The sequence below is a fragment of the Lucilia cuprina genome, chromosome 5 (genome assembly GCF_022045245.1).
Source record: "Lucilia cuprina isolate Lc7/37 chromosome 5, ASM2204524v1, whole genome shotgun sequence".
Lineage (NCBI taxonomy): Eukaryota > Metazoa > Arthropoda > Insecta > Diptera > Calliphoridae > Lucilia > Lucilia cuprina.
In genome coordinates this window covers 11,052,987-11,078,736 of record NC_060953.1, presented here as the reverse complement: position 1 = coordinate 11,078,736, position 25,750 = coordinate 11,052,987, and the positions used below count along the sequence as shown (strand labels likewise).

The 25,750-nt window shown below is 31.7% G+C and overlaps 5 protein-coding genes and 1 long non-coding RNA gene across 8 annotated transcripts in view; 3 read left to right on the top strand and 3 right to left on the bottom strand.

Moving 5' to 3' along the window:
• The first annotated feature begins 1,330 nt into the window (after positions 1–1,330).
• LOC111686070 (N-acetyltransferase eco) lies at positions 1,331–8,939 on the top strand. Its single transcript, XM_023448368.2, has 3 exons — positions 1,331–3,077; positions 5,088–6,567; positions 8,410–8,939. The coding sequence occupies exons 1-3, from the start codon at positions 1,550–1,552 to the stop codon at positions 8,609–8,611; spliced, it is 3,210 nt and encodes a 1,069-aa protein (XP_023304136.2). The 5' UTR covers positions 1,331–1,549; the 3' UTR covers positions 8,612–8,939.
• A 5,142-nt stretch (positions 8,940–14,081) lies between these two features.
• LOC111686075 (RNA-binding protein lark) lies at positions 14,082–20,666 on the bottom strand. Of its 3 annotated transcripts, XM_023448375.2 has the most exons (4): positions 18,297–18,450; positions 16,930–17,831; positions 15,065–15,306; positions 14,082–14,987 (listed from the first exon to the last, which is right to left on the bottom strand). In XM_023448375.2, the coding sequence occupies exons 2-4, from the start codon at positions 17,617–17,619 to the stop codon at positions 14,888–14,890; spliced, it is 1,032 nt and encodes a 343-aa protein (XP_023304143.1). In that variant the 5' UTR covers positions 17,620–17,831; positions 18,297–18,450; the 3' UTR covers positions 14,082–14,887. The 3 variants fall into 3 exon arrangements, 1 of the variants encoding a protein (XP_023304143.1); XR_006941009.1 differs by lacking the exons at positions 14,082–14,987; positions 15,065–15,306 and adding an exon at positions 20,581–20,666 and having other exon boundaries at positions 17,756–18,192; positions 18,297–20,520; XR_006941008.1 differs by lacking the exons at positions 14,082–14,987; positions 15,065–15,306 and adding an exon at positions 20,581–20,666 and having other exon boundaries at positions 17,756–17,831; positions 18,297–20,520.
• A 1,341-nt stretch (positions 20,667–22,007) lies between these two features.
• The window catches only part of LOC124420156, a 6,686-nt gene continuing 2,943 nt past the window's right edge, over positions 22,008–25,750 (top strand). The window contains exon 1 of the long non-coding RNA XR_006941077.1: positions 22,008–22,196. This is a non-coding gene — a long non-coding RNA (uncharacterized LOC124420156). The remainder of the gene's footprint in view (positions 22,197–25,750) is intronic.
• LOC111686096 (dysbindin protein homolog) lies at positions 22,297–23,579 on the bottom strand. Its single transcript, XM_023448398.2, has 4 exons — positions 23,390–23,579; positions 22,900–23,326; positions 22,674–22,835; positions 22,297–22,580 (listed from the first exon to the last, which is right to left on the bottom strand). The coding sequence occupies exons 1-4, from the start codon at positions 23,492–23,494 to the stop codon at positions 22,483–22,485; spliced, it is 792 nt and encodes a 263-aa protein (XP_023304166.1). The 5' UTR covers positions 23,495–23,579; the 3' UTR covers positions 22,297–22,482.
• Positions 24,597–25,621, top strand: LOC111686086 (distal membrane-arm assembly complex protein 2). The gene has a single exon (XM_023448388.2). The coding sequence runs from the start codon at positions 24,699–24,701 to the stop codon at positions 25,539–25,541; it is 843 nt and encodes a 280-aa protein (XP_023304156.2). The 5' UTR covers positions 24,597–24,698; the 3' UTR covers positions 25,542–25,621.
• LOC111686088 (coiled-coil-helix-coiled-coil-helix domain-containing protein 7) overlaps positions 25,527–25,750 on the bottom strand; it is a 594-nt gene continuing 370 nt past the window's right edge. Inside the window, exon 3 of the mRNA XM_023448389.2 lies at positions 25,527–25,746. Within this exon, the coding sequence (XP_023304157.1) occupies positions 25,633–25,746 (114 nt within the window). The 3' untranslated portion in view covers positions 25,527–25,632. The remainder of the gene's footprint in view (positions 25,747–25,750) is intronic.

Below are 25,750 nucleotides of genomic sequence, written 5' to 3'. Positions count from 1 at the left end.
AATTTATCTATCTATCTATCTATCTATCTATCTATCTATCTATCTATCTATCTATCTATCTATCTATCTATCTATCTATCTATCTATCTATCTATCTATCTATCTATCTATCTATCTATCTATCTATCTATCTATCTATCTATCTATCTATCTATCATCTATCTATCTATCTATCTATCTATCTATCTATCTATCTATCTATCTATCTATCTATCTATCTATCTATCTATGTACCTATATATCAGCAAAACTATCAGCTTTAGCACAAAAGTATTCCAGTAAAAAAAAAACTCACTCCGACCTTTACCAAATTGACTTCTCCGGAATCCACACACATTACAATTTAATCATTAATTACTTTCCTTCAACACTTACCTTTGAAAAAATTTTGATGTAAAAGTTGATATTCAGTAGCTTCTGATGCAATCCTATGAAAAAATCTCCTCCGGCAACTAAAACACTATTATTTCCCAAACCACTTTAATTACTGCCACCTTGAAAGTTCCAACTTGACTTTATCACAAAACACTTGCTCGGTATTGTTTTTGCAAGAAAAAGTTCTTTAATTTAAAATTTTCAATCAAAATCACATTAAATAATAATATATAAACATTTTGTTAGCACTTAATAATTTTTGCAGCAAATATTTACTATTTTCAACAAGAGGCTCCAAGAATGGCGCCTTTTTTATAATAAATGTCAAATTAAACATATTTTTTTCCACCTTAGACACACACTCACAAAAGCTTTTGTAAGACAAATATAAAAAAAAATGCTTGAAAACTTTACAAATCCAATAACTTTCATAAGTTTAACACAATATAATACTTTAACAACCAATTAAAACACAAATTTTTATTTTAAACATTATTTTAACAACAAAAAACTTTAATTTTCTTTAAGACCACACAAACTGATAGTGAACTGTTACAAAAAAAAAGAAAACTTCCACAATAATTCACTGATGTTGCCAACTATTTTATTTGATTCGGTTTAAAGTTTAGCCGGCGAACAAATTGTCAAAGTCAACGCCGTCGAAAATTTATCAGCATGACGATTTGAAAATTTCTCATATTTTGTATTATTTACGCCACAATTTCGTAAATTAAACAAATTTTGATTCAAATATTAACGTGTGACCATATATACCTTTATATATTGTTATACCAACAACAATAAACATAAAAATATGTTTAAGAAACAGATAATTTGCATGCGGTTGATTTATAAATATGATTTTGTTCACATGAATTTGACGTTGTTCGATTTATTTAGTACTTTTAAAATGCAACCTTGTGTTTTTATTATGACATGTTTACTTTCTTCGCGCTAAAACTAGTCGATCAATCCCACTGATCATACAAAGTGAATAAAAAAAGAATACATCCGCGCTCAAAGTACAAAGGAATGTTGTAAGAAGAATCTATTTTCTACTACCTATTCATGCAACATTAGAAAACTCGATGTAAAAAAAAGTTGCCACGTTCAAGAACAAAAGGGTTTTTTATTGATTTATTAGGTTTTTAATTCATGTTATCTGGTGAAAAATATGTCAATTATGGAGACACCTAAAAGTGCTCGTCAACAAATACGCACAATGCGTAATCACACTCCCAGATTATCGGAACGTAAAAAGAAACTTTTTGGCAGTGCAACGCAAAAAGACAATGAGCTCGAGTGTGAGGGGGAGGAAGAAATGCTTAAGGGTATTGCTCCCTTGGCTAGTAGAAAGTCTAGAAATACTGGTAAAACACCAAAAAGTACAAAAATTATGGAATCATTAATGGGTTCTTGCAAGAAATCGCCACGCGTTATAAGTTTCTTTGAAACCGAATCAGAAGATGGTGGTGATACGGCTGAGGAACAGAAACCTTCACCTTCAAGGCGTAGTGTTCGTTTAAGTTTGAAGAAATCACCCAATTCTAGTAAATCAGAAGGGGAGTTTTCCACCTCGCCTCACAAAGAAAATATACCCCTCAAAACGCCCACACGCAAAGAGTCGCAAGAAGACAAGAAATTACAGAAAATGTTTAGCAATTCTATGCAAATTACCCCACGCGATAAAACGCCCATAGTTATAGATGAAACTTCCAGTGATGATGAAGAGAACGAACAGGAAATGAAAGACATAAGGCTAAGATCGAATAAGAAATGTTTAACTAAAAGACATTGTGAAATAGAGGGTTCAACTGGTTTGAGTCCCATGCGAAAAAAAGGAAAAACTTCAATATCACCCATAGAGGGTGGCTCCATTTCTACCAAGTCCTTCTATTCGGGTAAAAATACAAAAACCTCCCCTACAAATAATCGTGCCAGCTGTAGGAACTTATTTGGTCAAACTGTCAGTGGGGGAAATACACCCAGCCAAAACAAGGCTAGAGCATCCACCAACAGCAGACGGAGTTTAGGTTCGCAAGCCACTTCCATTAATCGTGGAGTACACCATAAAATACGCAAACGTTCACACCCATTTGGATTGCCACCCAAACACTATGCTCCCGTCGACATTGATCATATACTTAACAATGTACGCAATGAAAAGTTACGCAAACTCATTACCGCCAAACGTGAGGAAAAGCAACAAATTGAAAAAATCCACAGCATTTTCCGTCAAGCCAGTAATCCCATAGCCATGGCACGTCCCTTAAGTTCAATATCACAACAAGATGATTCCAATAATAATAATATCAAAGAAGAAGACATTAAGCCGTACAAACCGTCAGAATCTTCACAGTCCACCTATCAAAATGATACAGATTTTTCAGATATTGAATGTGACATGGAAGAGTTTATCGATGAGGACGATGATAAGGACAATTTAGAGAATGCTCTTATGGCCATGAATGAGGAAGTCATACCACTTATTACCCATCAGGCAGATGATGCTTTATCGGTTAAGTCGGAAGATAGTTCGGCGCCTGTTAAGAGAAAATTCTTTAAATCAGGTCGTAGTACTAACACACGTAAAGAGGTTCATATAACGGATAATATAAAGGCCATGGTAACAGCCAATGGTAAATTGTCGATTGTGCCGGAAAAGAAGAAAGTAAAGCGTCGCATTAAGATTCGTAATTCAGGTGGGTAAAAGATTATTTGGATTTTTTTCTGAAAGAACAGTTGGTTTTTTTTGCATTATTGGTAGAAGAAATTAGAATTCTGATTGGAATATTAATAGTTTCCAGTTTAGAACCAGTTAAGTTCTAGATCATTTATATTAAAGTACTACTTTAATTCTAAGTTCTAATTCAGTTCTAGATCAGTTTTAGTTCAGTTCTAGTTCAATTCTAGTTCAGTCCTAGTTCAGTTCAAGGTTAGTTCTAGCTCAGTTCTAGTTCAGTTCTAGTTCAGTTCTAGTTCAGTTCTAGTTCAGTTCTAGTTCAGTTCTAGTTCAATTCTAGTTCAGTTCTAGTTCAGTTCTAATTAAGTTCTAGTTCAGTTCTAGTTCAGTTCTAGTTCAGTTCAAGGTTAGTTCTAGTTCAGTTCTAGTTCAGTTCCAGTTCAGTTCTAGTTCAGTTCTAGTTCAGTTCTACTTCAGTTCTAGTTCAGTTCTAGTGCAGTTCTAGTTCAGTTCTAGTTCAGTTCTAGTTCAAGTTCAGTTCTAGTTCAGTTCTAGTTCAGTTCTAGTTCAGTTCTAGTTCAGTTCTAGTTCAGTTCTAGTTCAGTCAGTTCTAGTTCAGTTCTAGTTCAGTTCTAGTTCAGTTCTAGTTCAGTTCTAGTTCAGTTCTAGTTCAGTTCTAGTTCAGTTCTAGTTCAGTTCTAGTTCAGTTCTAGTTCAGTTCTAGTTCAGTTCTAGTTCAGTTCTAGTTCAGTTCTAGTTCAGTTCTAGTTCAGTTCTAGTTCAGTTCTAGTTCAGTTCTAGTTCAGTTCTAGTTCAGTTCTTCAGTTCTAGTTCAGTTCTAGTTCAGTTCTAGTTCAGTTCTAGTTCAGTTCTAGTTCAGTTCTAGTTCAGTTGTAGTTCAGTTCTAGTTCAGTTGTAGTTCAGTTCTAATTCAGTCCTAGTTCAATTCTAGTTCAGTTGTAGTTTAGTTCTAGTTCAGTTCTAGTTCAGTTCTAGTTTAGTTCTAGCTCAGATCTAGTTCAGCTGTAGTTCAGTTCTACTTCAGCTCCAGTTCAGTTCTACTTTAGCTCTAGTTTAGTTCTAGTTCATTTCTAGTTTAGTTCTAGTTCAGTTCAAGTTCAGTTTATGTTCAGTTCTAGTTCAGTTGTAGTTCAGTTCTAATTCAGTCCTAGTTCAGTTCTAGTTTAGTTCTAGTTCAGTTCTAGTTCAGTTGTAGTTCAGTTCTAGTTCAGTTCTAGTTCAGTTCTAGTTCAGTTCTAGTTCAGTTCTAGTTCAGTTCTAGTTCAGTTCTAGTTCAGTTCTAGTTCAGTTCTAGTTCAGTTCTAGTTCAGTTCTAGTTCAGTTCTAGTTCAGTTCTAGTTCAGTTCTAGTTCAGTTCTAGTTCAGTTCTAGTTCAGTTGTAGTTCAGTTCTAATTCAGTCCTAGTTCAGATCTAGTTCAGTTCTAGTTCAGTTCTAGTTCAGTTCTAGTTCAGTTCTAGTTCAGTTTCAGTTCTAGTTCAGTTCTAGTTCTTGCTCAGTTCTACTTTAGTTTTAGTTTAGTTCTAGTTCAATTCTAGTTCAGTTCTAGTTCAGTCCTAGTGCAGTTCTAGTTCATTTCTAGTACAGTTCTAGTTCAGTTCTAGTTTATTTCTAATTCACTTCTAGTTCAGTTTTAGTTCAGTTCTAGTTCAGTTCAAGTTCAGTTCTAGTTCAGTTTTAGTTCAGTTCTAGTTCAGTTTTAGTTCTGTTCTAGTTCAGACCTAGTGCAGTTCTAGTTCATTTCTAGTACAGTTCTAGTTCAGTTCTAGTTCAGTTCTAGTTCAGTTCTAGTTCAGTTCTAGTTCAGTTTTAGTTCAGTTTTAGTTCAGTTCTAGTTCAGTTCTAGTTCCAGTACAGTTCTAGTTCAGTTCTAGTCCAGTTCTACTTCACTTCCAGTTCAGTTCTAGTTCAGTTCTAATTCTGTTCTAGTTCAGTTTTAGTTTATTTCTGGTTTAGTTTTAACAAAGTTTTTTTTTCAAATGATTAATTTTACATATATTTTGTTGCAGTTACAAATGAATTCTCCGATGAACAGGCTACTGTTGATGCTATTTTACGGAACTTGGATGACACCGCATTCGGTGACATTATTGTGCCCAAAGATGAGAATGAAGATGAAAATTCCAATCTCAACAACAACGACAATAATGCTTTCTTAGATGAAATCGATCAACAATTGGCCTTAATGAACGAAGAAGAATCATCGTCCAATCTAATCGACGATATTGTTCTACAGGACAATCAAGATTTTAATGATTTTCGTAAAAGATTACCCTACAATACCAACGATCCGGAAATTATTGAACGTCAGCATTTACTGCTGGACTTCTTAATCACGAATAACATTTGCACCGAAGAAAATTTCAATATTTTCATAGCCGATCCAGATAACCACAAAGCAGAGGCCGAAAGAATTATTGATGAGTTAGTCATAGTTGTGACGGATCATCAGAATACAGATTTTCGTCAGAGAATACCCTATAATACCACAGATCCAGAACTTATAGAACAGCAGCATAGTTTTTTGGATTTTCTGTTGGAGAATAATATTTGCACAGAGGAAAATTTCGATATATTTATAGCGAATTATGGTCAGAGAAAGGCAGAAGCAGATGCTATCATAGCACAATATTTAACAGGTGTTAATGGACAGTATAATGGAAATCTTAATGCACTTACTACAACTGGTAATCATGTATTGTCAGTTGATAAACAAAATATGAATTTAAGTACAAATAGTTATAAAGCAGATAATACTTATGGAACTTCTATTGCAAATACAACAATTAATAATAATAATAATAATATAACCACTTTACCTGAACAACTTTTACAAACACCCACACCTACAACTGCCTTAAATATCAACAACAATGTGCCTACTCATAGTAATGCAGCCGTCCAAGAAACGACACAGCTTAATGAAACACAACAACAACAACAGAAACTATTTCCAGTTTTCTATCCGGGCGGTTGTCAACCCCTTAACCTGCCATCCACCAGACGCAAACAGCAACAACGTGCTTGGAATGCTGGCTATGGCAGTAATCAATATCAAATTGATGCCGGTCAAAAGTCCTTCGGTGCTCATCAGTGCAAACAATGTGGTTTAGTCTATACTGTTCATGAACCCGAGGAAGAAAAATTACATCGAGATTTTCATGCTTCTTTACATATATTACGTTTTAAGGGTTGGATTGATGAGGATATTGTAGCTATTTATCCAGAGTGGGGACCGGATGGTCGTATTTTACGTTTAACCGAGTCATCACCACCTAAACGACGTGAACGTTTGATGGATATTTTAAAGATTGTCGATAAAGAATTGGGTTTTTCATCGTATATTGTGCCAAAAACATTTGTCGCCTATTTTGCTGTTCGCAAGATGCAAATTGTGGGTTTATGTCTGGTACAGCCACTGGATAAGGCGAATAAATATTTGTGTGTTAATGGTGTCGATTGCTGTACGGAGGAACAATTTGAGGCTAAGTAAGTGACGGTTATTTCATTTCTAAATAAATTCTAATCCATTTCTTGTTTCGTTCAAGATCAGTTCTAGTTCAGTTCTGGTTCAGTTCTAGTTCAATTTTAGTTCAGGTCTAGTTTAACTCTAGTTCAGATCTTGTTCAATTCTAGTTCAGTTTTAGTTCAGTTCTAGTTCTGTTCTAGTTCTGTTCTAGTTCTGTTCTAGTTCTGTTCTAGTTCTGTTTTAGTTCTGTTCTAGTTCTGTTCTAGTTCTTTTCTAGTTCTATTCTAGTTCTGTTCTAGTTCTGTTCTAGTTCTGTTCTAGTTCTAGTCTAGTTCTGTTCTTGTTCTGTTCTAGTTCAGTTCTAGTTAAGTTTTAATTCAGTTCTAGTTCAAGTTTAGTTCTAGTTCAGTTCTAGTTTAGTTCTAGTTCAGTTCAGTTCGAGTTCAGTTCTATTTAAGTTCTAGTTCAAGTTCAGTTCTAGTTCTGTTCTAGTTTAGTTCTAGTTCAGTTCTAGTTCAGTTCTAGTTCAGTTCTAGTTCAGTTCTAGTTCAATTCTAGTTCAGTTCTAGTTCAGTTCTAGTTCAGTTCTAGTTCAGTTCTAGTTCAGTTCTAATTCAGTTCTAGTTCAGTTCTAGTTCAGTTCTAGTTCAGTTCTAGTTCAGTTCTAGTTCAGTTCTAGTTCAGTTCTAGTTCAGTTCTAGTTCAGTTCTAGTTCAGTTCTAGTTTAGTTCTAGTGCAGTTCAGTTCGAGTTCAGTTCTAGTTCAAGTTCAGTTCTAATTCTGTTCTAGTTTAGTTCTAGTTCAGTTCTAGTTCAGTTCTAGTTCAGTTCTAGTTCAATTCTAGTTCAGTTCTAGTTCAGTTCTAGTTCAGTTCTAGTTCAGTTCTAGTTCAGTCCTAGTTGAGTTCTAGTTCAGTTCTAGTTCAGTTCTAGTTCAGTTCTAGTTCAGTTCTAGTTCAGTTCTAGTTCAGGTCTATCTCAATTCTAATTCTGTTCTAGTTCAGTTCCAGTTCAGTTCTAGTTCAGTTCTAGTTTAGTTCTAGTTCACTTCTAGTTCAGTTCTAGTTCAGTTCTTGTTCAGTTCTAGTTCAGTTCTAGTTCAGTTTTTAGTTCAGTTCTAGTTCAGTTCTAGTTCAGTTCTAGTTGAATTCTAGTTCAATTCTAGTTCAGTTCGAGTTCTATTTCAGTTCTAATTCAGTTCTAGTTCAGGTCTTATTCAATTCTAGTTCTGTTCTAGTTCTGTTCTTGTTCTGTTCTAGTTCTGTTCTAGTTCAGTTCCAGTTCAGTTCCAGTTCAGTTCTAGTTTAGATCTAGTTCACTTCTAGTTCAGTTCTAATTCAGTTCTTGTTCAGTTCAGTTCTAGTTCAGTTCTAGTTCAGTTCTAGTTCAGTTCTAGTTCAGTTCTAGTTCAGTTCTAGTTCAGTTCTAGTTCAGTTCTAGTTCAGTTCTAGTTCAGTTCTAGTTCAGTTCTAGTTCAGTTCTAGTTCAGTTCTAGTTCAGTTCTAGTTCAGTTCTAGTTCAGTTCTAGTTCAGTTCTAGTTCAGTTCTAGTTCAGTTCTAGTTCAGTTCTAGTTCAGTTCTAGTTCAGTTCTAGTTCAGTTCTAGTTCAGTTCTAGTGCAGTTCTAGTCCAGTTCTAGTTCAGTTCTAGTTCAATTCTAGTTCAGTTCTAGTTCTAGTTCTGAATCAATTCTAGCTCAGTTCGAGTTCTATTTTAGTTCTAGTACAGTTCCAGTTCAGTTCTTGTGCAGTTCTTGTTCAGTTCTAGTTTAGTTCTATTTCAGTTCTAGATCAGTTCAAGTTTACTTCAAGATCATTACTAGTTTGCTTCTAAATTTGTTTAAAATCTTCCATTTTCCTTTTAGATGTGGTATATCACGAATCTGGGTCTCTCCTCTACATCGACGTTTTCACATTGGTGCCAAACTAATACAAGCCGTGCAATTAAATACAATATTTGGGGAAGAAGTACAACTGGATAAAATTGCCTTTAGTGCACCCACCGAAATGGGCAAAGCATTTGCACAGAAGATTACCCAAACGGAGAATTTTCTGGTTTATCAATAGACCAACAAAAAATACATACATACACCAATCTTGTTAACAATAAATTTTTAAGAAAGGATAATACGCAAGAAGAAAATTTTATTATATGTTATTTAAAATGACATACTTTTATAGTTTAGTATAAGGCACTCTCTCAATGAATTGTTAAATTTTTAATTTTTTCATTGATGGTTTTTAATCTGATTTCTGTATGTATATTGATTGTCGCTTGCATTTTAGCTTATTTTATTATTTTCTTTTTTTTCCTGTTATATCCAAAAAATGTTTATCATTTTTTTATATTCTTATATAAATATCGTTTTTTTATATATTATATATTTTACGTTATATTTTTTATCATTTTTATTAATACATTTATTTTTCGTTAATAATTTAAGGTCTCATAAATAATAATTTGGAAAAACAAAAAATTTTTAAAAATCAAAAACATAAAATCTTTAATAAATAGAAATTGTTGCGATCTTTTTTTCTCTAACAACAGAGTTATTTTGTGTTTTAATTTGAATTTAGATAAGTTACAAATCTGATTTAATTTTCTTCTAAATCTGTTCTAAATCAGTTAAACTTCATTTTTAGGTAAGTTCTAGTTTACTTCTAGATCAGTTCTAGTTTGTTTCTAGATCAGTTCTAGTTTGCTTCTATGCCAGTTCTAGTTTACTTCTAGAATAGTTCTAGTTTATTTATAGATCAGTTCTAGTTTACTTCAAGATCAGTTCTAGTTTACTTCTAGATTAGTTCCAGTTTACTTCTAGATCAATTGTAGATTGCTTCCCGATCAGTTTTAGTTCATACTTCTATATCACTTCTAGTTAAATTTTAGATCAGTTGTAGTTTACTTCTAGATCAGTTCTAGTTCACTTACTTCTAGATCAGTTCTAGTTTACTTTAGATCAATTATACTAGATTATTCCTTGTTTATTTCTTGATCAATTCTAGTTTTCACTACACTTCTAGATCAATTTTAGTTTAGTTTTTCTTTAGATCAGTTTAGTTAATTCAGTTTTATTATTTATTAGTTTCAGTTCTAAATTAGTTCTATATAAGTAATAGATCAGTTCTTGTTTGTTTCTAGATCAGTTTTAGTTACGTTCAAGATCAGTTCTAGTTTACTTCTAGATCAGTTCTAGTTTATTTCAAGATCGGTTCTAGTTTACTTCTAGATCAATTTTAGTTTCGTTCAAGATCAGTTCTAGTTTACTTCTAGATCAATTCTAGTTTACTTATAGATCAGTTCTAGTTTACTTCTAGATCAGTACTTGTATACTTCTAGATCGGTTCTAGTTTACTTCTAGATCGGTTCTAGTTCTCTTCCCTATTCGTTGTAGTTTACTTCAAGATCGGTTCTAGTTTACTTCTAGATCAATTATAGTTTCGTTAAAGATTAGTTCTAGTTTATTTCAGAATCAGTTCTATTATACTTCTAAATCAATTCTAGTTTACTTCTAGATCAGTTCTAGTTTACTTCTAGATCGGTTCTAGTATACTTTTAGATCAATTATAGTTTCGTTCAAGATCAGTTCTAGTTTACTTCAAGATCAATTCTAGTTTACTTCAAGATCAGTTCTAGTTTACTTCTAGAGCAGTTTAGTTTACTTTTTATAAAAATTGTTTGCATAACAGTTTCCGCTATAGAAAATAAGTAATTTTATTGTATTCTCTACAGAAATATGGCCGTATACCAGTTTTTTTCTATAGAAAATTGGTCTATAACAGTTTTTTTATAGAAAATGTACCCTATAAGTTTTTTCTATAGATATTTGATCGTATAACACTTTTATATATAAAAAAATTGTTAATATAACTGTTTTTTCTCAGAAAATTTATTCTATAAGTTTTCACTAAAGATATTTAATCGTACAACAGTTTTCTCTATAGAAAATAGGTAGTATAACAGTTTTCCCTATAGAAAATTTGATAGTATAACAGTTTTCTCTATAATAAATTTTTAATATATCAGTTTTTTCTATGGAAAATTTATCCTATAAGTTTTCTCTATAAATAATTGATCGTATAATAGTTTTCTCTATAGAAAATTGGTAGTATAACAATTTTCTCTAAAGAAAATTCGTAGTATAACAGTTTACTCTATAGAAAATTCGTAATATAACAGTTTTCTTTATAGAATTTTATTCCTACAAGTTTTCTCTATAGATATTTGATGGTATAACACTTTTATCTATAGAAAAATGTTGTATAACAGTTTTGCCTAAAGAAAAATATGTAGTATAACAGTTTTCTCTATAGAAAAATCTTCGTATAACAGTTTCCGATATAGAAAATAAGTCGTTTTAAAATTTTCTCTATAAAAATTGTTAATATAACAGTTTTTTTTTGTACAGAAAAGTCATCCTATAAGATTTTACTATAGATATTTAATCGTATAATTTGTAGCATAACAGTTTTCTCTATAGAAAATTGATAGTATAACAGTTTTCTCTATAGAAAATTGATAGTATAACAGTTTCTTTATAGAAAATTGGTAGTATAACCGTTTGTTTTTCTAAAGAAAATTTATCCTATAAGTTTTCTCTATAGATATTTGATTGTTTTCTCTATAGAAAATTGGAAGTATAACAATTTTCTCTAAAAAAATTCGTAGTATAACAGTTTTCTTTATAGAATATTATTCCTAAAAGTTTTCTCTATAGATATTTGATGGTATAACACTTTTATCTATAGAAAAATGTTTGTATAACAGTTTTGCTTAAAGAACAATATTTAGTATAACAGTTTTTTTCTATAGAAAAATCTTCGTATAACAGTATCCGATATAGAAAATAAGTAAAAATTGTTAATATAACAGTTTTTTTCTACGGAAAAGTCATCCTATAAGATCTTACTATAGATATTTAGTCGTATAACAGTTTTCTCTAAAGAAAATTTGTAGTATAACAATTTCTTTTTAGAAAATTGATAGTATGACAATTTCTCTATAGAAAATTGGTAGTATAACAGTTTTCTCTGTAGAAAATTCGTAGTATAACAGTTTTCTTTATAGAAAATTGGTAGTATAACCGTTTGTTTTTCTAAAGAAAATTTATCCTATAAGTTTTCTCTATAGATATTTGATTGTTTTCTCTATAGAAAATTGGAAGTATAACAATTTTCTCTAAAAAAATTCGTAGTATAACAGTTTTCTTTATAGAATATTATTCCTAAAAGTTTTCTCTATAGATATTTGATGGTATAACACTTTTATCTATAGAAAAATGTTTGTATAACAGTTTTGCTTAAAGAACAATATTTAGTATAACAGTTTTTTTCTATAGAAAAATCTTCGTATAACAGTATCCGATATAGAAAATAAGTAAAAATTGTTAATATAACAGTTTTTTTCTACGGAAAAGTCATCCTATAAGATCTTACTATAGATATTTAGTCGTATAACAGTTTTCTCTATAGAAAATTTGTAGTATAACAATTTCTTTTTAGAAAATTGATAGTATGACAATTTCTCTATAGAAAATTGGTAGTATAACAGTTTTCTCTGTAGAAAATTCGTAGTATAACAGTTTTCTTTATAGAAAATTCGAAGTATAACAGTTTTCTTTATAGAAATTTTTTCCTACAAGTTTTCTCTATAGATGAAATGGTATAACACTTTTACCTATTGAAAAATGTTTGTATAACAGTTTTGCCTAATGAAAAATATTTAGTATAACAAGTTTCTCTATAGAAAAATCTTTCAGTTTCCGATATAGAAAATATGTCGTTTTATAATTTTCTCTATAAAAATTGTTAATATAACAGTTTTTTTCTACAGAAAAGTCATCTTATAAGATTTCACTATAGATATTTAATCGTATAACAGTTTTCTCTATAGAAAATTTGTAGTATAACAGTTTTCTCTATAGAAAATTGATAGCATAACCGTTTTTTTTTTCTAAGTTTTCTCTATAGATATTTTATTGTATAATAGTTTTCTCTATAGAAAATTGGAAGTATAACAAATTTCTCTAAAAAAATTCGTAGTATAACAGTTTTCTTTATAGAATATTATTCCTAAAAGTTATCTCTATAGATATTTGATGGTATAACACTTTTATCTATAGAAAAATGTTTGTATAACAGTTTTGCCTAAAGAACAATATTTAGTATAACAGTTTTTTTCTATAGAAAAATCTTCGTATAACAGTATCCGATATAGAAAATAAGTCGTTTTAAAATGTTCTCTATAAAAATTGTTAATATAACAGTTTTTTTTTCTACAGAAAAGTCATCCTATAAGATCTTACTATAGATATTTAATCGTATGACAGTTTTCTCTTTAGAAAATTTGTAGTATAACCGTTTTCTCTATAGAAAATTGATAGTTTAAAAAGTTTCTTTATAGAAAATTGATAGTATAACAGTTTCTCTATAGAAAATTTGTAGTATAACCGGTTTTTTTTTTTCTAAAGAAAATTTATCCTATAAGTTTTCTCTATAGATATTTGATCGTATAATAGTTTTATCTATAGAAAATTGGTAGTTTAACGTTTTCTCTATAGAGAAATAATTTCTAGTTTTCACTACACTTCTAGATTAATTCTAGTTTAGTTTTTCTCAAGATCAGTTTAGTTAATTCAGTTTTATTATTGATTAGTTTCAGTTCTATATAAGTAATAGATCAATTTTTGTTTGCTTCTAGATCAGTTTTAGTTAAGTTCAAGATCAGTTCTAGTTTACTTCTAGATCCATTCTAGTTTACTTCTAGATATTTGATCGTATAATAGTTTTCTCTATAGAAAATTGGTAGTTTAACGTTTTCTCTATAGAAAATTGGTAGTATAAAAGTTTTCTCTATAGAAAATTGGTAGTATAAAAGTTTTCTCTATAGAAAAATGATAGTATAACAGTTTTCTCTATAGAAAATTGGTAGCTTAACGTTTTCTCTATAGAAAATTGGTAGTAAAACAGTTTTCTTTATAGAAAATTCGTAGTATAACAGTTTTCTTTATAGAATATTATTCCTAAAAGTTATCTCTATAGATATTTGATGGTATAACACTTTTATCTATAGAAAAATGTTTGTATAACAGTTTTGCCTAAAGAAAAATATTTAGTATAACAGTTTTTTCTATAGAAACAGTTTCCTACATAGAAAATAAGTCGTTTTACAATTTTCTCTATAAAAATTGTTAATATAACAGTTTTTTCTACAGAAAAGTCATCCTATAAGATTTCACTATAGATATTTAATTGTATAACAGTTTTCTCTATAGAAAATTGATAGTATAACAGTTTCTTTATAGAAAATTGATAGTATGACAATTTCTCTATAGAAAATTCCTAGTATAACAGTTTTCTTTATAGAATATTATTCCTACAAGTTTTCTCTATAGATATTTGATGTTATAACACTTTTACCTATAGAGAAATGTTTGTATAACAGTTTTGCCTAGAAAGAAATATTTAGTATAACAGTTTTTTTCTATAGAAAATTTGGTAGTATAACAGTTTTCTTTCAATAAAAAAGTCTTTTGAATTGTTTTTTTTCTCACAAAAAAGTATTTGTGTATTTATTTTTAATTGTTTTTTTGTTTTTGTTTTGTTTTTGTATGTATGATAAATTTTATTTGATGTTGTTGTATATTATTTACATAATGCAGATTCTTAAAATGTATTATCTACTATATAATATATATGTATTTATGTAATTTGAAAACTGTCTTTGAGAAATTTGATCATTTTTTTTTTTATATTATTCCACTTGATTTCTTAATTTTTGTTTTTTTTTTTTAATGTATGATTTATATTTTTCTTGCCATCTTTTTAAAAACCATGAGCGGTGTTAGGGAGGGGGTTTGTTTGGTTAGTGTTTATAATTTTAATGCTTTCTTTAATAATTATTAAGTTTTAGTTTTAATAAAACTACAAACTAAAGTGAAAAATATGGACGAAAAAAAAGAAAAAAGACAAATCTAGATAAAGCAACTGAAAAGTTTGCTTAAGGAAAGAAAATTTTAATAAAATTACATAAACTAATTCCTTATCACAAAAGGAAATCTTTTACAAAAGAAAAGGCAAAAACAAACTAAATGATTGCAAATAAAATCAATGTTGTGTTTTCACAACAATTAAGAACAAAAACCCTAAATATTCTTTATATAATTATATAAATTATAAAAGTAAAAACTGTCTGAATGTGTCTGTCTATCTCCTTTTTTTCTATATGATCATTGTTAATAATAATTATAAAAAAAAAAATAATTATAAACAAACTCAATGTCGATTATTAGTGTTGATGCTGTTGGTTTTGAAACCACTATTTAAATAATACGAATACAGTTCATCTCAGTACGGTGCATAACGGCGACCGGGTGGTGAGGGACCACGCATATTACGCGAAGACATCATACGATCGTCAAATGAATCACGACTAAAATCTTCATAACTATTTAACAACGAAAAAAATAAAGAAAATTATTAAAAATAAATTATTGTTATTATTATATATTTTAAAATACTAACCCGCCATAACGACCCATGCCATTGCTGCCACGTGAGGGTGGTGGTGATCGTCTGCTAAACATGCTGTCATAACCACGTGATAAACTACCACCTCTTAAGCTGCCACTCAACGGTGGTGGCAAAGGCATTGGATCACGTCTCGATAGTGGTGGTGGTGGAAAATCACGCATACGCGATCCCTGATAACGACGTTCGAATAAATCGCGTGTATCTTCGAATCTACGATCATAGTAATCATAATCCTATAAACAGAATTGTGTTTAAAAGAATAAGAAAGTTAGAAAAATTGTAAAAATTTTAAAAAAATAAAAAAAATATTTTCTATTTTCAATTGCAGAAAGGAGCGCTAATTGTGATGAAATTATTTATAGAAAGGTATTAAGAAGAGAGCTTTTATAGAAAAGTTTTTCTAAAGAAATTTAGTGTATAAGAGTTTTCTTTATAAAAAATTGTTCAAATAATAGTTTTCTTTAAAGAAAACTGTTTGTGTAACAGTTATCCTTCGCCAAGGGAAACTATCTTGTCGTGATGCGATGGCTTAAGTACACTTCATGACAATAGCTTACAGCGACTAATGCTTCGGTATCCAGTCACAGGAAGTAATGGGTTTTAAAGAAGTGCATACCTAAAGGTTACTCATCTTGTCAAGATAATGAGTGTGGTATGTGTCTGTCAATCCTACTTCCTACTATCAGGACATATTCTATAGGCACTTTTAAGGTCAAGGTGAGTGGTAGCAGTGCCGAGGGCCTGGATGGCTAGCCAGTGCATAATGAAGCTGGTTGCTAACAGTTACCTTCAGCGTCATGGTAAAGCGCTGTTGTAACGTAGTTGCCTAGTCTACGTACGTCGTCAGTGCGTGGATCGTCCATCTGTACGTGCATACTCGTGGGATTCAAAATAGAAGAACCAATAACAAAAAAGGATGAGAGTAGGAACTCGACGGAAGGGGTAGTCGACCTGTTAAGGGAAAGACAATCCGGACGTCACGGAAAACGAGAATAATGGAGAGTTGGACAGTATATGGGAGGACGTGACGTTACAATTTATGACCTCCATGCCAGAATTGTTGAGCATGAAGGACAGGTACTGACCGACTTAGACGTGGAGGGTCTTCTGGAGTTGTCAGTCCGAACGAAGGAAAGGAACGGGACTTTGAGGTCTCTCCCCTTTTTGCCTAAGATGGCATAGGCTGATTTTTCAAAGTTCTCATCAAGGGAGAGGCTCCTGCTCAGAAGGCACCGACAAAGCGAAGAAGGCACCGACAAAGCCCCGTTGGTGACGTTCTGGGATGAACCACTCCCTGGAGACAACAGGTGGATGCTGCAATCAACCCGGCTAACACTCAAAGGAATGATGGGTTGATAGCAACAACAACCTGCAGTCTGCCAAAAGGAAAAAGGGGTTGTTATCCCGGTAACCAATGCGCTCATGTCTTCGGAGCGAGCTGTGGAGGTCAAAGGTATACCACCGAAAAACCCAAAATGGACACCACTCCAGGCAAGGTAAAAAGAACCGGTAAATTTCCTGCCCGCTATCCTACTGACCTCCGTTTTTTTTGCGAAAAACACTCGTAAACCAGTTTTCTCAATAAAAAATTAGACGTATAACACTTTTTTCTACGAAAAAACTCTAGTATAACAGTTTTCTCTTTATAAAAATGGACATATTACAGTTCTCTTTATACAAAATGCTCTTCACAACAGTTCTCTCTATAGAAAAATGCAAATAAAACATTTACTTATAAAAACAATTTCATAATTTCTGCGTATAACAGTTAACTCCAAACACAATTACATAATTTCATCACAATTCCCCCTCCTAAAAAAAACCTAAATTAACAAAAAAAAAATAGTTATTATTACCCTAAAGCCATCCATAATCCGGTCGCGTAAGAATGGAGGTGGTGGTGGCGGTGGTGGATAAGGATCACGTCCGTACATACGATCTCTATAGCCGCCCGGGCCCATGTCACGACCACCACCGCTGCCGCCATACAAGCGCGGACATTCTTTTGACCAATGACCCGAACGGCCGCAACGATAACACTGCTCTGGATCACCCATGCCGGGTTTCGGTCGTACACGACTGGTGGAGACCTGAACCTTCAGCGGTTGACCATCGACAACACGACCATTCAATTCCTTAATACAATCTTGTACATCACCGACACAGTCGAGATGTACAAAACCATAATTGCGAACGATATCACATTCGACAACGGTGCCGTATTTTTGGAATAGTTCACGTACTTCGGGCGCACGAGTTTTATCGGTTAAATTGCCCACAAAGATTTTCGTGGTCGGTGTATTGGGGGCACGGCGACTCTTGGCCGCTTCCACTTTAATGCCATAGCCATTCAACATGAAGCCATTAAGATTTTCAATGGCTTTGCGGCCTTGTTCTTCGGTTTCCATATGAACGAAACCATAGTTTTTCACTACATCACATTCCACTACGGTACCGTATTTCTCGAACAGAGGTCGCAGTTCAGAGGCTTGAGTTTTCTCATCGAGATTACCGATGAACAGCTTAAAGGTGCCTGCTCCAGGCATATTTTCACGCGTGTAGATTTTTGCTTTACAATAACGAGTTTCACGTTTTGTTGAGAGGAAGATGCGGGCGGGCGTTTGGTCGATCGGGTATGCGTTCTTACGTTAGCTGCGCCGGCGACGTCGCGTTTTTTTTTAATGTAACAAAAGTAACCGCAAACGTACGTGTGTTGTAACGATTTTCCAAACCGAAACGTTTTAAAACCACGGATATTCTAAATTAGATTAAAACATTGGATACTTTTTTTCAGAGCAAAAACCAAAACCATGTTTTTTAATTTTTATTTGTTGTTTGTTTAAATATGTGTATAAAATATAGAAAATTAAACGAACACCAAGAAAATTTAGAGAAATAGAAAACAAAGACACCGCTGCTTATAGACTTTTTATTACTGGCAGCCATTTTTGCGTTAGCTGCCGGCATGATTAATTTTATTTTTAAAGATAATTTTTATAAATTTATTAAACGAATTTATTGGAAATTTCATAAAATTTTAATGTTTTGAAAAATTGCTTTAAGCGTTTTCACTTTATTAATAAAATAAATTTCACCGGCTGTTAGGACTAGTCTTTTTTCTTTATCGTATTTTAAAGATGGCGTCATTTAAGAGAAAATTTTTTTAGTTTTTGTAAAAAGATTAATATGCTTAGCTATTTTTGTTAACTGTTGTTTGTCTTACCCGCTGTTAATTTTTATATTTTTCTTGTATTTTTATGTATATTTAACAATAAATTTCCCCAAAAAATTATGAATTTTTTGGGAAACACGTCTGACTGTCAGCTTAATTTTTTCAATAGATACCGAAAAGATGGTGGCTTGCAACAGTGTTGGTAAATGACAAAATATGTATGACAGAGTATTGCCAGCTTGAAATATGTATGTGTATTGTCAATATAAGTGAGTTGCCAACTATTATATGGTTGATAGACAGAGACCCGTGCCGATGCTGCTTTAAGCCTAGCCGAACCGAATTTAAAGAACCCTTCGCTAAATTTATGGAATTTTACAATATAAAATTAATTCCTTTTTATTTAACCCCGTTTTCTTTTATCAAACCAGCTTCGTTGACGTCAACCAAGCTGCAAATTTTTACATTGCTGGTACAAGGCTTGGATATCGAACATGTGTATTTTAAATGGGAAGTCCAACTGCACTTATCTATATATTATCTATATCAATTCTGTCGACTGCAATAAGATATTCTGCTGGAATTTTTCGCGCCAAACTGTTTTCTGCTTTTTTTAATTTGCCGGCTTACAGTCGATTTTAGGCCGACGATATTGTCAGCGCAGGGCTCTGTTGATATGTTAAATAAATGAATCTGATTAGAATTCAAACTGCAAGCGACAGACGATACAAGAAAATAAAAGATATCGACAGTAAGGTGAGGTTCCGAAAGAACGAAAAGTTACCGGAATTTTGGATATAATTTCCCAATATAATATATTTATCTAAACCCATAAAGATTCCAATTGTTAAATCTTTTATTGGCCAAAAGGCTACATATTTTACAAATTTAATAAAAAAAGAATATGCGCTCTTTTCATTGTAACTATTCATCAGTTAAGTTCACCATTAACATGCTTGTAAGCGTTTCCTTGTTGTTTGTCATGTGAACAGGCTTATCATTCCCATTTGCTTCTATATCTTCTACGACTTTATTGGTTTCATCAATATTTTGACATTTCTCATGTATAACTAAAGTTTTTTGTTCATTTTCTTCTTTCTCTAAGGCTGGATTTTTTTCATTTAATTCCTCTATATTAACATTTCCTATTGATTCATATTCTATATTTAGGTTGTTCTCTTTATTCAAACTCTCATTTACTATTGCGTTCTCTTTTGAATTTGTTTCGCTATTCAATAATTCATTCGTTTTATCTGCTATGGTTTCTATTATTTCCAAATCTTCAGAATCCGATGCCGAACTGCTTAATAAACATATTTGATTGCATTCCCTATTGGTAACTTTATGAGAATCTTCAGATTCTAAAGATATGTGTGATTGTATGCTCTCTCTATCACTGTTCTCGCTCTCCTTGGGAGAATTGTGGTTTTTATTTAAATCTTCTTTTGCCTCATTGGACTTAGGTGAATTACCTTCCTCATCTGAGGACAATTTGAAAGTTAATATACCATTTTCATCTTCTTCGGCAGAGGAACTATTTAGACTTATATTCAAACCGGTTTCGGAATGTTCCGATAAACTAAGATCACTTGGTATTTCTACACTATCTTCTAATTCCTCCTTAACCATTTCTTGTTGTGCTCTTTGCTGTTGCTGTAGCAAATGATTCATTTGGTTATAAGCCATAACAGCATAAGCCATATTGGGATTAACATAGTAACCCCTTTCATTGGGATAATCCTCGTAGCAATCATCTGCATATTCTTCATCTTTGATGGGTTTTTTATGTCTTTTCTTTTTGCGATTTTTATGCTTAGAATTCGAACTACTACTACTTGACTCTGTTTCACTGCTACTACTACTACTGCTGCTTGAGGAGGATGTCGTTGAGGAAGAGGACGAGGAAGACTTTTGTTTTTTCTTGCGCCTTTTTTTCTTTTTCTTCTTTACACTTTTACTTTTCTTCTTTGTGTATTCTTCTTCACTATCACTACTTATTATATTGGAACTCTCTGCATCACTAGACTTTCTTGTTGATCTTGCCTGATTTCTAAATTCTCTTCTCGTTTTTTTATCATCCAATTCTTTAAGTTTCCTTTGACATCTCTGATGATTACGATCACTTTGTCGTTTATTATGTGTCATCATGGAATTAATAGTTCGTCCTAAAAAACGTTTATTTGGTCTGCCCAAGGGATTCTTTTTTCTTTCTGTAGGCAATTTTTCCAGTTCCTTATACTCATCCATTTCACGCATTAACTCTTCAATGGCTTTTCTAGAATTCACAATAAATGTTTAAATAAGAAATATATTAATTATATAATCTAAACATTACTTTGTTAAATCGGCATCATCCATTTTAAATTAATTATTTGCTATTTTTTCCCAAAAGAATAATTACAAAATTGTTAACAAATACACACAACAAAAATGAGAGAAAAAAATTTTTGTTTACCTCAGCTGTTTTTAGGAGTTGCCATTTTTGGTTATAATTCTAAAAGTTGGCAAGTCCTATGTGGAATGCCAACATTTTTATGTTAAAATGGCATCTTTGCCCGGCAGGGATATAAAATTTAATACTAGAAAAATTTACATTTGATTTGTAGTGTAAATACTCTTTCTAATACTTTTTTTATAACTCAACTATTATTAATATTTATTTTATGGTGTGAATTTGCTTTATATTTTAAATTAACATTATTAACGGTTACCTCAGGCGCACTGTGCCATTATTTTTGAAATTTGATATGGCAACATTACCTTTTTTATGAAAGTTTTTCATGGTATATTTAGCAAGGTAGTCTCGTCGCTACAACAAATACAATAATACAAAAACAACAGGCATTTTGTTATTGTAAAATAGGCCAAACTGTCAAAAAATGTGTGTGTGGAATAGAAAAACAGTAAATAAACACAACAGAAATTTGCGATTTTTGTTTTAAAAATTTAAAATAAGAACTGAAAGAATAAGAAATGTCTTTATTCGCATCCATGTTTACGTAAATAAGTGTCCGGAATATTGAATATCGTAAAATTTAGCGTTCAGCTTTTGTGGTTGTTAATGCATTTTAACATCAAGTCATGATTTTTTAGATAAATGTAAGTAACAATTTCAGATAAAGCATAACAGATTGATAATTTTTCCATAATTTCTCTGAATTAGCTTCATCTGCATAACAAGTCTAAAGTAATTCTAAAACTGTAGGTAAGAATGTGAGTGCATCTGTTATCAAGCGTCCCTAAAACTTTTACAGAGGTATCGAACTTCGTTGATTAAATTGGTGGTTTATACAAAGGTCGCTTCTATATAGATTTTACAGAACCAGTTCCTGGGATGCTCTTTAATTTAAAATTATCATCGCCAAACTAGAACAGATAAAAGTAGGTAAATTGCATGCGTGCTATGTTTGTCACACAAACATAGGTCACGTTAAGTCTTAACTCCGGGTACATAAAAGCAATGAGTGCCACATTGAAGTCACACACAATATTATTATTCTCCAATCTTCATTATTTTAAATTAATTTAATTGAATTAATAAAAAATATAAAACTTAAATTTATTTTTTACAATATTTCACAATTATTTTGAAAGATTTTTCAAATTCAAATAATTTCAAAATTTTCCATAGTAACGTAAACAAACATTTTGACAAATTGGCCTTAAGCAGCTGATAATCAGCTGTGCTGATGAGTATACCTTCTTAATCTACCTTGAAAGTTTTTCAAGCATGATTTGTCAAGTTTAAATTGTGCGGCAGCTAAGCATTGTTTTGTTAGTTTTTTTTACAAAATTATTAATTTTAAAGCTTAAATTTACTATAAAATTGTGTAAAATTTTTAAGAATATTTTCTGTTAACATTTATTAGAACATTTAAGCGCTCTGGCTGAACAATTTACATATTTCCAATAAGCAGAATTTGTCATGTCCTGGCACCTGTAGTTTTCAAGGTAAGTTTTTTGGAATAACTTTAGGTTCATAACAATTTAGAAAGATATTTAGATAGATAAGCAACAAGATGCAATTTTTAGTTTAATAAAATTTCTTTAATAAATTTATAAATATAATGTACACTTTATTATAAAACACAATACTTTTGTATATATTATTGCACTACTAAATATGTATGTATGTTTGTATAAGAATATGTATGTTTGTATGTATGTATATTGTTTTCTTAGGCACTTTATGAATATTGCTTAATTTTAAATTCACTTAAATTTACCGTGTTACAAGTTAACCATTTAAAAATTCTTCCAAAGCATCTTTTGTTTCGGCATCATCTAAAACCACCTCTTCTAAGGAAACCTCTTGTGTTAAACTTGTTTGAATTTCTTGAAAAAGATAAACAATTATTAGAATTATTAAATTTGGAATCTTTACTGGAAAACATTGCCAGAATTGTCCGTTTCTTTAAATTAACTTACTTGGTATATGACCCTTTTGTTTAAATTCCTCTAAATCGTGACGAAAAGCATCATCGAATACAGCTTGACGTTCCTTTTGGATTTTTCTTAAATTGCCCTCATGATCCTTAATACGTTGTTGATGTTCGGCAGCAACTTTTTGTCTAAACAGTTCCAAATCCTCTAAAGGGAATAAAATAAATATCGTTCTTCCAAACTTCGTTAGGACAATCTTTCACAATCTTACCCATTTTCTTTTGTTTATATTTCGATATTTCACATTGTTTTTCCAATATATACTCCTGCAATTCACATTCTTCACACAAGTCTTCCAATTTCTCCAATTCCTTATCTACTATATGACTAAGATTATTAACTTCATTTAATGTTTCCTGGCAGGTTTTTAATTTGGCCACAAGTCCGGGAATACCAGCAAGACAGTGTATTAGATCGGTCATCACTACATGATGATTTGTCATACTCTTTTCGATAGTCTGAATTTGTTTGGCAACTTCTTGAGCTTTTTTGGCATTTTCGACATTATTCTGATGAATGATTTTCCAATCATCTTCATATTTAGCCAATAAATTACAACCGGCAGCAATATTAACATCAGATGGTACGCCCAAGTCTAAAGTAGATGCTGCTAAAGAACTGCGACTGCTACTTAAGCTCTGAAAAGAGAAATTTTCCATATTATAAATAGACAGTTTGTTAAGTTATGTTTCGATACTTACCTCTGGTGTTGTGACACGTTGACGATATTGCTGCTGCAAGTTTTCGGTTATTATAGAGGCCTCTTGTAAAGCATTATTAAATTTTTTCTTTAAACTACTTAACATTGTTGTTTATTTATATCTTTTTATATAGTTTAGCTTAATTGTTATTAATTTATGCTGTTAATCGGAAAAAGCAACTAGTTAGATTAGTAAACACTATCAGCTGTTGGGGTTTAAAAACAAATGTCAACAAGTTATCATTTTTTGACACTTGCTTTAGTTAGTTTTTCTTTAAATCGTAACGCACATAAAATACGTTGTCTTAATCCGTTAAGGATTGAATATAATTTAGTATATATGTTGACTATCTATAGTCTAGAATATAGACTGAATATAGTCTGGACTATTGACTGACTATAGTCTGGACTGTAGACTGACTATAATCGATTATAGTCTGGACTTCAGACTGACTATAGTCTGGACTTTAGATTGACTATAGTTTGGACTTTAGATTGACTATAGTCTGGACTATAGATTGACTATAGTATGGACTATAGATTGACTATAGTCTGGACTATAGATTGACTATAGTCTGGACTATAGATTGACTATAGTCTGGACTATAGATTGACTATAGTCTGGACTATAGACTGACTATAGTCTGGACTATAGACTGACTATAGTCTGGACTATAGACTGACTATAGTCTGGACTATAGACTGACTATAGTCTGGACTGTAGACTGACTATAGTCTGGACTATAGACTGACTATAGTCTGGACTATAGACTGACTATAGTCTGGACTGTAGACTGACTATAGTCTGGACTGTAGACTGACTATTGTTTGGACTGTAGACTGACTATAGTCTGGACAATAGACTGACTATAGCCTGACTTTAGATGGACTATAGACTGACTATAATCTGCTCTATAGACTGACTATAGTCTGGACTATAAACTGACTATAGTCTGGACTGTAGACTGACTATTGTGTGGACTGTAGACTGAATATAGTTTGGACTGTAACTGACTATAGTCTGGACTATATTATGTACTTTAGAAGGACTATAGACTGACTATAGTCTGAACTATTGTCTGGACCACAGACTGACTATAATCCTCAATATAGGCAGATAACTATCTCGATACTATTTCGTTGCAAACTTGACAGAATACTATTATTTTTAATAAACACTGGATTACCCTGTAGTTTATTTTCAAATCAGCTGTTTTACCAAAATCTAAATAATCAACTCGGCTAAATTTCCCTATTAGTTATTAAATAAGTTATTAATTAAACTCGAAATTATTTAAACTAAAATTATTATGTTAAATTTATACACAAAATGCATACGAACGCAACCTGTACGTCTAGTGCAAGGAGCTTTAAGAAATCTAAGTGATGAAACGAATGGCCGACGTGAGTCGCAAGTACAAAAACGTATACGTGAAGAATTGGAGCGTGATAAAAAGGCTTTGAAATGGCGCAAAACTAATGAGGAGGCTGGAGATATTGATACTAAACTAAAGTTATTTGCCAATCAAGAACAAACATCCGACTACATTATAATGATGCAAAAACCCATTAATCTTAATCCCAAAGATTGGCTGGCGATGTTAGAGAAGAGAAAGGAAAAGAAAGAACGTCATATGCAACAATTTATGCCCGAAAGACATGAGATATTGGGACCCGATTTAGCCACTGCCCATTTTATTTTACACCGTGGTGGCGCTGTCAAATTTCTCAATAGTCAAAATTGGATGAAAGCTGATGAAAATGGAGAATTTAAACTACCTAGCACCTATCATGCTCAATTCAAAGTGGAGGCTTTACGTTGTGACAATATGACTCTGTACTATGAGGGTTTGGAAAATATACGTTGGCTGCAAGAATTTAAATTTCTATCATTTCATAATATTAAAACTTTCGATGATTGGTGTTTGGATAGAGTTTCTGGTTCGCAATGTCATAAATTGGAAATTCTAGACATATCGGGTACCCAGTGCACTGCTCGTGGTTTATCCTGTCTCTATCGTTTAACTAATTTGAAACTATTGGTAGTAGATGACCCCAAAGAGTCTTTGGAATATGAATTAACTTGTTCTATGCTGGAAGAGGCTTTACCTCAATTAAAAATTGTTAATGCCGGCTCATTGCATGAGAAGTAATTCTGTAATTCTTTAATATTTAAGTTTCTGTACAAAAAAATGTTATTTATTTACAATAAATCTCTAATGACTATCATAAATCTTATGACATCTAATTAGCTTTCGGTTTAGTTTTCATATATTCCGCCTTAATAGCATCTCTTTCCTCTACAGGCGGTAAATAAGGAGCTATACCTTTAGCTCTACGATCGGAACGTATTTTGTGCTGA

Bases quoted from the DNA above. Each gene is read 5' to 3' on its own strand.
- LOC111686070 (XM_023448368.2), top strand. From the start codon at position 1,550: ATGTCAATTATGGAGACACCTAAAAGTGCTCGTCAACAAATACGCACA. The intron at 3,078-5,087 runs GTGGGTAAAAGA...ATTTTGTTGCAG, and splicing joins CATTAAGATTCGTAATTCAG to TTACAAATGAATTCTCCGAT. The intron at 6,568-8,409 runs GTAAGTGACGGT...TTTTCCTTTTAG, and splicing joins GAGGAACAATTTGAGGCTAA to ATGTGGTATATCACGAATCT.
- LOC111686075 (XM_023448375.2), bottom strand. From the start codon at position 17,619: ATGCCTGGAGCAGGCACCTTTAAGCTGTTCATCGGTAATCTCGATGAG. The intron at 15,307-16,929 runs GTAATAATAACT...TTCTGTTTATAG, and splicing joins GGATTATGGATGGCTTTAGG to GATTATGATTACTATGATCG. The intron at 14,988-15,064 runs GTTAGTATTTTA...GTTGTTAAATAG, and splicing joins GGCATGGGTCGTTATGGCGG to TTATGAAGATTTTAGTCGTG.
- LOC111686096 (XM_023448398.2), bottom strand. From the start codon at position 23,494: ATGTTAAGTAGTTTAAAGAAAAAATTTAATAATGCTTTACAAGAGGCC. The intron at 22,836-22,899 runs GTAAGATTGTGA...TATTCCCTTTAG, and splicing joins ATATAAACAAAAGAAAATGG to AGGATTTGGAACTGTTTAGA. The intron at 22,581-22,673 runs GTAAGTTAATTT...ATCTTTTTCAAG, and splicing joins ACAAAAGGGTCATATACCAA to AAATTCAAACAAGTTTAACA.
- LOC111686086 (XM_023448388.2), top strand. From the start codon at position 24,699: ATGTTAAATTTATACACAAAATGCATACGAACGCAACCTGTACGTCTA.